The sequence below is a fragment of the Elgaria multicarinata genome, chromosome 8 (assembly GCF_023053635.1).
Source record: "Elgaria multicarinata webbii isolate HBS135686 ecotype San Diego chromosome 8, rElgMul1.1.pri, whole genome shotgun sequence".
Classification (NCBI taxonomy): domain Eukaryota; kingdom Metazoa; phylum Chordata; class Lepidosauria; order Squamata; family Anguidae; genus Elgaria; species Elgaria multicarinata.
The window spans coordinates 106,434,590-106,447,044 of record NC_086178.1 but is presented as its reverse complement, the minus strand read 5'-3'; the positions used below and the strand labels follow the sequence as shown (position 1 = coordinate 106,447,044).

The 12,455-nt window shown below is 42.4% G+C and overlaps 1 protein-coding gene across 3 annotated transcripts in view; it reads right to left on the bottom strand.

Moving 5' to 3' along the window:
- RASGEF1A (RasGEF domain family member 1A) overlaps positions 1-12,455 on the bottom strand; it is a 297,650-nt gene that overhangs the window by 21,887 nt on the left and 263,308 nt on the right. For all 3 annotated transcript variants that reach the window (XM_063133155.1, XM_063133157.1, XM_063133158.1), the window contains one exon: positions 2,446-2,574. In XM_063133155.1, the coding sequence (XP_062989225.1) occupies positions 2,446-2,574 (129 nt within the window). The remainder of the gene's footprint in view (positions 1-2,445; positions 2,575-12,455) is intronic.

Below are 12,455 nucleotides of genomic sequence, written 5' to 3'. Positions count from 1 at the left end.
AATAAAAAAATACGATTAAAATAAAAAAAATGATTTTTTTTTAAAATCATTGATTTTTATCCACCCTGGGAGGGAGCAACAGCTGGGGGAAAGGGACTTGCCAGCCGTCTTTTGAGGGATGGCAGTGGGGTACTAGCCAATCATGCCTCCTAACTTTACAAAGACCAGATTCACACATGCCTACTTATCCCTTCATTTTGCTGTACATGATCGATGTACACTTGTTGACTGGCAGCTGAATGTGCGACAGACTCCACAGACATAAACTAGAATTAGAAAGAGATTTGGGGCATGATATAGTGGAACAACAAAAGGATTTGAGTTCCAGTACTGGGAAAAAGGCGGGATATAAATAAATATAATAATAAAATAATAATAAAAATAATAATGAGCCTACAATTCAAAGCAAATGCTCGATATCCATATGCGAGCATGTGATATTTTAATGAAGTATAAATAATAGACAGAGCCCCTGATTGCCCGTATCAGGACATACTTGGAGGAAGCTTTTGGCTTTTGCTAGAAAGCCTCTCCAGTGCTTCGGCAGGGCCTTCAACTTTTGAAACAGCCATTGAGCCTGTTCATACAGGAATGGCCTGTAACTCATTCACGCAATCAGCCGCCTTACCGATGCACTGCACAGGCTTTGGACACCCTTGGAAAATGGGGCTGGATAAGGGATATGAAAGATGGAAATCCCTTTGTGAAAATGTCTTTGGCTAGAGACAGGCACCCAACACAAAATGTGGTAAATGGGTTCCATTCTCATGCCCTTGCTGTACAACTCACCCAGTCTCAATTCAGGTGTGTGTTCTCAGTTTTATAACAAAGTAACCCGTAAGTTGCTAAAAGTGTCTTTAAAAATAATTCTGTTTACTTCTGATATCTTGAGATATCCCGAGGGGGCCCGGAACTGAGAAGTGAAAAAGCACACTTTTATTTTACTGATTCGGGTGTGTGCTGCCAATCATGAAGGCTCTGAGGTTCTACTATTCCAGCCCTTGTTTTGATTCTCGCTCAATATTACATTCTGGTTGTTTCCCAAGTAGGACAATACTGGGTTCCTTTTCGTTTTGTATTTTGTACTCTTCTAACAATAACTCGCTTTTTGGCAGGGTGCCCACTGACATGTTTATTAAAACTTTGCATTTTAAAACTCTGAGAACCTCTCCTTGTCAAATAAACCAGCCAAAGCCTCCCAAGTGGATCTGAACAGTGCTAAAGTTTGTTTTTAATCTGCCAGCTTGTGTCTTGAAACATTTTCTGTGAGGTTTTGCTAGTAGCTGGTGACGTCATTGAAGCAGGAATTATAAGTATTAGAACACATAACCACAACATCTGGCTTCTTGCCAGAGTTTCTGCTCACACGCTACCCAGCCAGCTTTTGATTTTATAATATGTTTATATAGATACCTTTATTAGAGCATTTGGAGTTTGTGCACATCAGCTATTTTGCAATGTAGTAACTTTAGATCAACAGAACTGTGACCTTTCAAAACTTACTATTCCTTATTGCAGGATTTAAAATGAGAACTGGTCTTCTTAAAAAAAGCTCTAAAGATACAAAATGCAGAGAAAATGGTGCCTTAAATCTAATTATTAGGTAAGAATAGGTAATGGTAACTTCCCTGAGGTGTGACAGCAAATCATATCAATTACTTTTTTTCAAATATTGTCTTGAAAATAAATTTGTCACTGAAATTCAAGGACAAATCACCACTTTCCCCCTTTGCCTAGCAAGTGCTAACGTTGGTGTGCTGGCATTAGTTTATGCTAGTACAATGTCATTGGTGCCAGCACAGTGCCAGCACTGGCTACTACCCTTTGTTAAATGCTAAACTATCCAAGAACAGTGTTCTTCTAAAACAACAGTGGCATTTTTCAGAATATCTTTTAAGGCCTTAGCTAGACCTAAGGTTTATCCCAGGATTGTCCCTGCCTGCTCCCAGGATATCCTGTGTGTCATTTACATGAACAGGGATGACCCCGGGACGATCCTGGGATAAACCTCAGGTCTAGCTAAGGCCAAAGTTTCTGAATATGTTTGAGTCATATCTAAGTTGTACACTCAAAACAGACTCTTAGGGTGAAATTCCCAGATACCTGTTTCAAGGCAGATTCACATGGTCATGTTTATCATGATGTAACTGCATTTGGCATGAAAACAGGCTTTTTTCAGAGTACAAAAGAAATGAGGAGCTTGACTTCTCATACCCACGGCCACAATGTTGTGTCAAGAAAGTTCAAATCAGTAAGTATAAATGTAGCACAGTCAAAACCAAACGCAACACAGGTAGCCTAGAGTTGGAGACCAGGGGATGGTGTCTATTAAGCTTATGCCCAGTAGCCAGAAAAAAACTACTTGGCAATAACTTACACAAATTTCTCCATGGGAGGAAAGAAGGCACATTGCTGGTAAAACCAGAGAAAAGCTTTGTCACATACCTTGTCTGCCTCAACTCCAGTCTCTAGTTGCTGCTTCTGTTTAAGGCAGAGTTGCCCCACTTTAGCTAGGAGCTCATGAGGGTGAATGAAGACTCGGGAGCTCAGTAAGAAGGTGAAGATATATGTCCTCTGTGTTGGAGGGATGGGGAGAGAGAGACAAAAAGGGCATATGAATAGGGATTTTATTGCAGAAAGCTATACAGTGACAATAGGTTTCTTCTAAGGATTTGATCAGTGGTATCATCATTTTGGTAATTACCAGCCAAAATTGACTAAACCTTTGAGAATGTGTGTCTACACACTCTGAATGCCCCCAACGGGTTTATAATTCAGTTTCTGTTGGTGGTGATAGTTCTTTGATGGTCCCACCTTACTTGCCGCAGCCCTCAGGTGTTGAACAAGCATGTGTGAACCAGGCTCCATTGATATGAATCAGATGCACTTCTAGTTTAGGGTTGCAGGATAGAACTCCTGTTAACATCTTTTAGTCCTGGTGGAATCAGAGTGACATATGTGTTCCTGAATTCTTTACAAGGTTGCAGTCCTGTGCACATTTACTTGGGAGAAAGACCTATTGAACTCAGTGGGATTTACTTCCAAGTAGCCATGCATGAAGTGGTGTTATGAAGCACTGTTAGTAGCTGTTCCAGGGCACTCCTAAAGCCCAATGATTTCTTCTTTTTTTCTAGAAAGTACAAGTTCCAGTATATTTAGTAAGGGCTTGAAAGTGATTACGGGAAGGTTTAGCTGAGCAGGTTCTGGAGAACTTAATCTGAACTTTCTCATTGCAAAGATTAGAATCATTAGCAGAATAATTCCCAAATAACCTCTTCAGAAATCCCTGATCCTGTGTGCCAATGCCATTGCTCAGCAAAGCCACAAACTCTCCATTCACCACTCCTCACACACTGTGCCTTCTCTCACTCCTCAACTCTCAGTGAATGAGGATTTGTTTTCTGCCCCGTTCATCTTTTGGTCCTGAGGACAAAGTCACATGAAGACGCTCAAGGGATGTTTATTTTGCCCCCTGTAGTTTGAGGAGAAATGTACAAAGGCTGTGATTTGTTTCCCCAAAGTTTCTGTAATGGCAGAATGCAGCCAAGAAGAACTGAATTCTTTCACATCACTGTAACTATTGTTTGCAGAGAGCTTTTGTTTTTTGTTTTCATATCTTTACCTTTGGGTTGCAATGGGAAAAATCTTGGCTAACCAGAAAAGAAAATGGGTGATTGAAAAACTTAAGGCAAATGCCCATGTTGAAAATGGACTGCAGGGCAAGTGGATCACATATGACCATGCTGTCCCTGGCCCATGTCTCTTTCTTGCTTCAGACTTGACTCTGTTTATCAGGCAGGCCAACAGAGATCCATGTACATGGGTCTCATAAAGCACACAACTTAGTCCTCAAAATCAGTGGCAAAGATTATACACATGGCCCGACTTGTGAACATGTTGTATCCAACACAGAGAGGTTGAGCAGATGGGGATGCTGCAATGGTCCTACAGCAACTGGGGAAAAGGCACATTTTAAAAATTCTGGATTTTCCCTGGTTTTTTTTTTAAAAAAAGATACTCATGTTTGGGAATGTAAATGAGATGAAAGAAGCTTCAGAGAAGAATTCAGAGAGGCCACAGCTAGACCTAAGGTTTATCCTGAGATCATCCAGGGTTCGCCCCTGCCTGAGCACTGGATCCCCTGTGTGTCACCTAGATGAACAGGTTTGACCCCTGGACAATCCAGTGATAAACCTTTGGTCTAACTATGGACAGAACCTCAACAGGTTCAAATGTCACATGCTCACCCATCCATAGTTACACATCATCTGAAGTTTTGGTTCTGGTAGGGAATTGCCACTAGAAGCATCCAAAGGTTTGGTTTTCTTTCATAAATTGCATTATCAGTTAATAAATTAGATTCATACTGTGACTCCCCACAAAGGGGGTGGCATACAGTGGAACTATCCCATGTTATCCTAACAACCACCTACTGAGGTAGATCAGGCTGAAAGAGAGTGACTGACCCAAAGTTACCCAGTGAACTTCGTGATTGATCCAGAACTGGAACTGAAATTCAACCCTCTTATCCCTTATACTACCTAGCTGGCTGCTTCTTTTCAGAAAGAAGCAATTCCCCCATCCATTTCCAGTAAGTGCAAAAAGAAAAGGGAAAGTGTGTTATCTTTCAGAGGCTGTTAATGGTTGTCTTATTTCAACATTCTCAAAGTATTTGTTGTCTCAAAATGCCACACAAAATCTACACAAGTAGCTATAATCAACGGGGCAGTAAAATGGGATGGCAGGGACACTGGGTCTCTTTCAGCCCCATTACTTTTACTGCCCTGCTTCTTTGAAGTTTCCTGTTTATACTTTTGCTCACAAAAAGCTTCTGTGCATCTCTTCCAAACCAAAGCCACACTTGCCATTCAGAAGCTTTTCTGTCTTTCTTCCAGTGCCATTTTCCCACAATCAGTGTTGCAACAAGGCTTGACTCAGTCTGCCTTCCAAAGCCAGCGATTAGCTCTGGGAGTCAGTAGGGACCTTTGCTTAAGACCTGGGGTTGGCCCCCAGGAAGAAGATGCAGATAGTATAAATTAGTGTTGAATGGTACTGGCATGTAGATACAACCATGAATTAAAGTTTCAACATTCTTCAGTCCCCAAATTTTAAGTTGGGCCTCTTGCAAAGAATGTGACAATATGGTTAATGAATGTTTGCATAACCTCTCAAATTCACTATAAAAAGCTGTAGGCCACAAGTCCAGTAGTAAGTTCTTCTACATGAGCACCACTGGAGGGAATGAGAGCTCCAATGGAAACAGTACCTATTTTCTCATTACATGAGCAGGTTTTGCGAGACCAAAATATATACATATATGATTTAGAATTCAGTTTTTAAATTAGCATTGTAATTTAAAGTTCAGTCCTATGCATGTCTGTTCAATGGGTCTTACTCCCAGGTAAGTGTGTACAGGATTAGAGCCTTAGATAACTGAACATCTGAGAATGCAAACTTTAAATATTTTATCCAGGAACTGAACTTCTTAAGAGCCTCAAAAGCTGAGTTAGGTGGAACTGAGCATTTAAAGTAGGGTTATTATATTAATTTTGGTGCTAATAAACAATATTGGTTTCTTCTCCGTTGGGATAATGATGTTATTTAAACAACATATTCTGTGCTGAACTGAACCCAGATACTGCTACCGATTCAGCAAATTTGCCCAGTTGTACAATGTGTCCTTCTATATAACTCCCCCCGTCCCAACCTCAGGATGTTGAGGGAAGCTGAGATGTTTGTGACTTCAGCTCCCATCAGCCCCAGCCAGGGAGTTTTAGTCCCATCTGGAGGCACCAGACATGGGAAGGTTACAATATATTATTATGGCCTCACACCTTTGTTTTTACTGGTGTTATAAATACTTCTGATTTTAGCCTGGGGAAATCTTAGGTAATTATTTGTTTTCTTCTGGGCCCTAAGCACATACTCCTGTTATGCCAATTTTGTGCAACAAGCTGGTAAACAGCAACTCACTCGGTTGCTTTTGGAGAGTAAGAATTGCCTCCAAGTTACCAGACAAGGGAGTTTTTGTAAGACAACTGTTTTTCTTTTGGGGCGATCAGTGCCACAAATGACTAGCGCAGGTCTGAGTGGGCGGGCAGCTAGGCAGGCATGTTGTTGTGAGCAAATGGCACTTGTAAATTTAATTGCCATGCTACTGTACAAAGTGTAGAGTTACTGCGTTCATGCCAAATCTTTGGGTGGTGGCTGCGAGATCCGTGCCTGCCAGTGTGTTTCTATGAACAGACTACAACCCTTGAAGATAGTGCCAAGTAATGTAGAAATGCCCCTTTTGACAGCCTTGCATGCTATAGACTTAATTGTCCACTGAATTTATCATAAGAACATAAGAAGTGCCCTGATGCTGGATCAGACCCAGGGTCCATCTAGTCCAGCACTCTGTTCACACAGTGGCCAACCAGCCATCGGCCAGGGATGAACAAACAGGACATGGTGCAACAGCACCCTCCCACCCATGTTCCCCAGCAACTGGTGCACACAGGCTTATTGCCTCAAATACTAGAGGTAGCACACAACCATCAGGGCTATCAGTCACACATTGGTTGCTGTTGTTGTTGTTGCTGTTGTTGTTATTATTATTATTATTATTTTAATAGCAATTATTTCTAAGGCAATTCAGAACTAAATGAATTACCAACACCTTAAATTGACTTGAGAACAGAAGAATTATCCATAGCAGGAGCAGCACATATTGGAGAACTGGAACTCATCACAGGAGAAGGGAGCAGGCGCAAAAGGGTTATTGCTAATTGAACTTTAAGATGAGCTTGGAGAAACACAAGTCCCTGTAGCTTAGGGCCAAACTGCTCATATACAGGAATATGGTGAATTGACGGCTGAGTTTTTGAAAAAACACCTGTAGGCAGGTGCCCATTTGAGCAGAGGGAAGGCCAGCACAGGGGCTGTTGAACCTTTTCTCTTCCTGATATTTGTCTGCTCAAAATCACCCCTCAAGCTGCTTTTTTCCCCCTACAAAGGAAAATATATAGAGAGAGACCCCATCTATTTTTTGTCCTGGGAGCAAAACAGCAATGTGGAGGGGGATAAATGGAAAAAGTTAAGCATCTCTCCCCCAACGTCAATCTTCCACTCACAATCACAGCTTCTGAGTCTGCTTTTCCAGTAAGCAACGAGGACTCACCAGGAGACAGCGTTTTATCTCCCTTGGACTATCTAGCTTGGCCCTTTAATCTTTGAGGTGTGTAGGGGTGAAGAGAGCTCAAGCAGATGAAATTACAGTGCACAAACTTGCCAATGCACACATATTGCCTCTTTCCTTCCACATCCATCTCCAAACCATGGTCCTGATAGTAAAACGTTACTGAATGTGTTCAACTTGTCACTACTCCCTGTTGTTGTTTTCTTTATACATGTTGCCCTTGGGTAATCTTATTCAATCTCATGGCCTCCAATATCATCTGTATGCCGATGATACACAATTATATCTTTCTTCTCCGGATCTTTCTCCTGATGTTCACGATCGTATCTCGGCATGTCTTTCAGAAATGTCAGCTTGGTTGCTTCGTCGTCGTTTGAAACTTAATATGGCAAAGACTGAATTGCTTGTTTTTCCTCCTAAACCTTCTCCTCATCTCTCATTCTCTCTTACTGTCAATGATGTTACACTTATTCCAGTTAAGGAAGCTCGTAGTCTTGGCTTTATATTTGACTCCTCGCTCTTCTTTATTCCTCATATTGAGGCAGTAGCTAAATCCTGTCATTTTTTCCTGTATAATATTGCCAAGATTCGATCATTTTTGTCTCTTCTGCCAAGACTCTTGTTCATGCATTGGTTATTTCTCGGTTGGACTACTGTAACCTTCTTCTCATTGGCCTTCCTTCTTCTCACGTTAGTTTGTTGGTTTCTGTTCACCACTCTGCAGCTAAGATCATCTTCTTGCCTCGCCACTCTGACCATGTTACTCCACTTCTGAAATCTCTTCATTGGCTCCCAATTCACCTCAGAATCCAATATAAACTTCTCCTGTTGACCTACAAAGCTTTTCACTGTCTAGCTCCTTCCTATCTCTCCTCTCTCATCTCACACTATTGCCCCGCTCGTGCTCTTCGCTCCTCTGATGCCATGTTTCTTACCTGCCCAAGGGTCTCTACTTCCCTTGCTCGGCTTCATCCATTTTCTTCTGCTGCCCCTTATGCCTGGAACGCTCTTCCAGAACATTTGAGAACTACAAGTTCAATCGCAGTATTTAAAGCTCAGCAAAACCTTTTCTTTTTTCTAAAGCTTTTAAAATTTGATTTTGATCTTACTTTTATACTATTAGTTTTACTCTACCCTGTGCCTGTTTGGTGCATTTGCTTCTCCTTCTTGTTTTATAATGATTCTATTAGAATGTAAGCCTATGTGGCAGGGTTTTGCTATTTTATTGTTTTACTCTGTACAGCACCATGTACACTGATGGTGCTATATAAATAAATAATAATAGATTCACTATGGGCATAAAAAAGAAAATCTTTTAAAAGATGAAACTATTATGGTCTGTTTTGATGATCTGTTTGCTGGACCTACTTCAGAAGCTGGTAGAAGACAGTCTTACAGAGTAAAGAAGCGCAAGATACTGGAGAGAAACTTTCAGTATTTTACAAATGGGGAGAAGTAACCTTAGACAGTGATCCTTAGAGGCTGTTAATGGCTGTATCTACTTTTGGTTTCATTGGGAGCTCTACACCAAGAGCTTTTCCATTCCTTCTACATAGCTTCTAAGTGGCTATAGCGAAATAACAACAACAACAACAAAAATACACAAGTATTTCTTTCACTCTCAGAAATATTACCGCTGCTCTAAAAAATCCCAGGGAAATGCTCTTCAAAAACAGAAGCGAGACTGGAGGATCATGACATCATCTAAAGAAGCCATAAACAGCTGTGACAAAGAAATCACGAGCACACAATAAATGCCTCGTGTAGAAGAACTGTTAGTCTGAGAAAGGGGTCTCACAAAACCGTTCCTATTTTTTTATCTGTGAATCATTGACGGGTATTGAAGGGATGTATCTAACAACGTCTGAATACTTTTCCCTCCAGGCAAGGTGTCAAGTCATGGCTGCTTTGTTCCATCTCCCATCCCATGCGTGGAATTGGGAAGAACTGTACTGGTTTCTCTTGAGGAAACTGCATTTCCCCTCACTCTATTGGAGGAAACTGGGAACAGTAGTGTTGGCATATATTGTGCAAGAGTATTACTACATGTTAGCAGAATAAAAGCTGGCATGTAAGCAGCTCTGCCCTGTCAATGACCCTTATTCCAATAAGCCGGGCCACATTCTTTTGAAGGCAGAAAGTTATAATTCCATCCTCCGCACTAATTCTAGTTTAGGCCTGAACTGTCTGCATAAAGCAGGAAATTGTGATCTAAAGCAGTTCCGAGGTAACTCAAGTCAGAATCCTTGCTCTTCAGAGGCAATAGGATGACAGCCACTGATAATCAAGGCTGCTAATACAGAAAAGGTCACCAATTTCCACATTTATCACCATCAGGGAGTCTTCTTAAGATGTTGGACTACTACACTTAATGGGGAAATCATGAAAATCTGTTCTTTAAGTGCCTTGACTTTTTTAAAAAAAATCTGAAGCAGATTATTATTATTATTATTATTATTATTATTATTATTATTATTATTAGTGTGGAAAGTGATCTACAGTACACATTCAGGAGACATAAACTTGCCCAAACACATCCTAATTGGTTTGATTTGAAAGACAAGCCAGTGTCCTGTTCTAAGGCTACACAAAGTGGGTCTCAGGGAAGAGTTCTTGCCCAACCTTCACTTTGACATGTTAGTTTCAATGTGCATGTTTTGTGGTAGAGTGTTCAATATTGGTTCTCCCCACCCGCTACTACCTGGAGTCTCAAAGAGTACAACCCAGTATAGTAACAACTTTGCCACCACAACTGATGTTTGCACAGGCCAGAGATTAGTGTCTCCTTGAGCGTTTCTGTACTGAGACCAGCATGTTTCGTTTCACTCACAAATTAATTAGTGGCTAGTGTCATTTCCCCATCTTCTTCTGGTCAGAGTGTTTGCAAGCCACAAAGGCACATATGTGCAGCAGATCCCAGGCGCTCAGAGCAAAGGGGGAATACCTGGGAAAACCCAGGACTAAACACTTCTGTAGAAGAAGAAAAAAACTCTGCATGCAAATATCACAAAAGTTTACTGGCTTAGAGAAGCAGCAGCATTCAGTGCTAGTTAGGGTTCCACAAACCAGTGAGGGGCAGTTTTTAGAGTGTTGTTGAGTGTGAATTTGAGAAATCCAGGTTTAAATTCCAATTCAGCAAGAAAGCTCAAGGGATAGCCTTGTGCAAGCAAAACATTTCTAGTGGTGTTGCCATGAGGCTAAAACCTTGCCATGAGCTCCTAGAAGGAAAGGCCGTAGTAGCAAATGAATAGAGATCTAGTATAGTCTGCTCCTGGGACTAGAACAATTAAGAATGCATGTTAGGGAACAATAGTATCCCTGTATCAAAATCCACTGTGTCTTCCTTAGGGTATGCATGACGGCTTTTATGTGGGAATAATTTTAAATGGGCCCTCCTCCATGCATTGTGATGGACTCCTTTGAGAAAGTTGGAAGACATGCCCTCCATCAAATCTGAATTGGCTCCCCTGTGATAAAAGGAATGTAGGAAAGTGAATTAAAACACGGAGGAAGGCGTGTGGGCCATCCTTCCCAAAGAGCTGCAGTGAATGACTCCCGAATGCATGCAAGGGGAAGAGGGTTCCAACATGTACCCAGACGCTTCTATCTGCAGTGTGGCATGGTATAGGCAGCACTATCTGGATGGGCAACTTGAAAAGCTTTGCACTACAGCCCTACAAAAGAAGAAAACCAGCCCACGCCGACAAATGCTATAAATGCTTACAAGCAGGCAGCCCAAAAGCTACACCCACCCACAGATTGTTACAAAATATGCTCTTCTGCCAAAGTTGCAGGTGGATCTGTTGATATTGTGTCCATAGTTAGGACGTGAGTGTTAGGTGGTGTTTTTTTTTTTAACACCTAGAGAATCGGGCATTTCTCTAGACAACTGGGGCCTCAATCCAGTACCAGAATCTTCCTATTTGCTCCCAATGTAGCTCTGAGTCCAAAGACCTCCCTCCACCACATTTTCAGGGTGCCTCCAAAACCTGAGGATGCCACTCACACCACCGCACCCCTTTCTACCATTCACCAAAAGCTCCTCCTACCTGCTCCACCCCAGCATTGCCTATGGAAGCACCTGCTATCAGCCACCATAGCTAAATGGACCCTCCGTGTTCAGAGGTAGTATATCCTTGAAGGCCAGTGGCTGGGGACAGCAGAGAAGGGATGTAGCCTCCGTTCTTGCTTGTAAGCTTACCAGATGCATTTGACTGGCTTATCTGGAAATCAAGTGCTGGATTCTATGTAGATTGGTGAAGAGATTTGCCCAGTGTCACAAATTAAATATAAATTGGAAGTGGGGTGTGAGTTCCAAACCCCAAGGCGTTCCTTTGCCCCCCACATCTGCTGCTGCAACAGAACAGCTGTTTCACAGAAGGCAAAGCAGGGAAGCCAAGAGAAACGGGGCTTGCCAAAGAGACTAGAAAAAGCATACAAGGCAGAGGTGAGGCCCTCAACCCAAATGCCAGTCTCTCTGAAACCATTTCCCTTTCAACTAGTTTCCCCCAATTCAGTTCCCAGTTCCAGATTCTCCTCCCCCAAATCCTTTCATATGAACAATCAATCATGCCCAAGCCCTCTCTAGTCCAGCATTCTGTCTGCCAACCAGATGCCCACGAGAAGCTCACAAGAGGACCCTAATGCAATAGCACCCTCCTGTTCACCTTTCCCAGGAACTGGCACACAGCCTCTGCTTTCCCTTCTATAGATCCAGTTCCCCCAGTTTATTTCCCCCTCTGCTTCCTGCCCTCCCACCTAAAGAGAAAGAAATTCAATTTTCCTCACATGTCAGCTAGGCAGGCAGCTCAAGCCACCAGTTCCGTTCCCTCTCCAACTGGCCATGCAGCCTACTCCTCCATTATCACCACCTCTGTTTTCCCAGCATCTTGTTAGAAGAGGTGGGAGAACAACGCTGCGGTAATTTGAGAAAAGGGCAGCTGGCTAATCCTCAGCCACCCACCCTACTGCGCCGGCCTCCTCTGTGATTTGTGCCCCTACAAGCCCCAGCGAACCTGCAGCGCTGGAATCTTATCCAGGGAGTGAAACATGCAGCCCCTTATTTTTGTGAGGGCGGAGCAGCACTGAACAACTTGTCCGGCAAGGAAAGCTGCACACCGTGAGCTGGAAGGAATCAGCTGATGGGCTTATTTTAGTGGCCTGTGATGAACGGCATTTGAATGCAAAGTGCACATTCCCACGGGAGGGCACTTAACGTCCTGCATTCCTCTAAATGCGTTGCCCTTAAAAGGGACAAACTTCAGCCAGCCTTCGA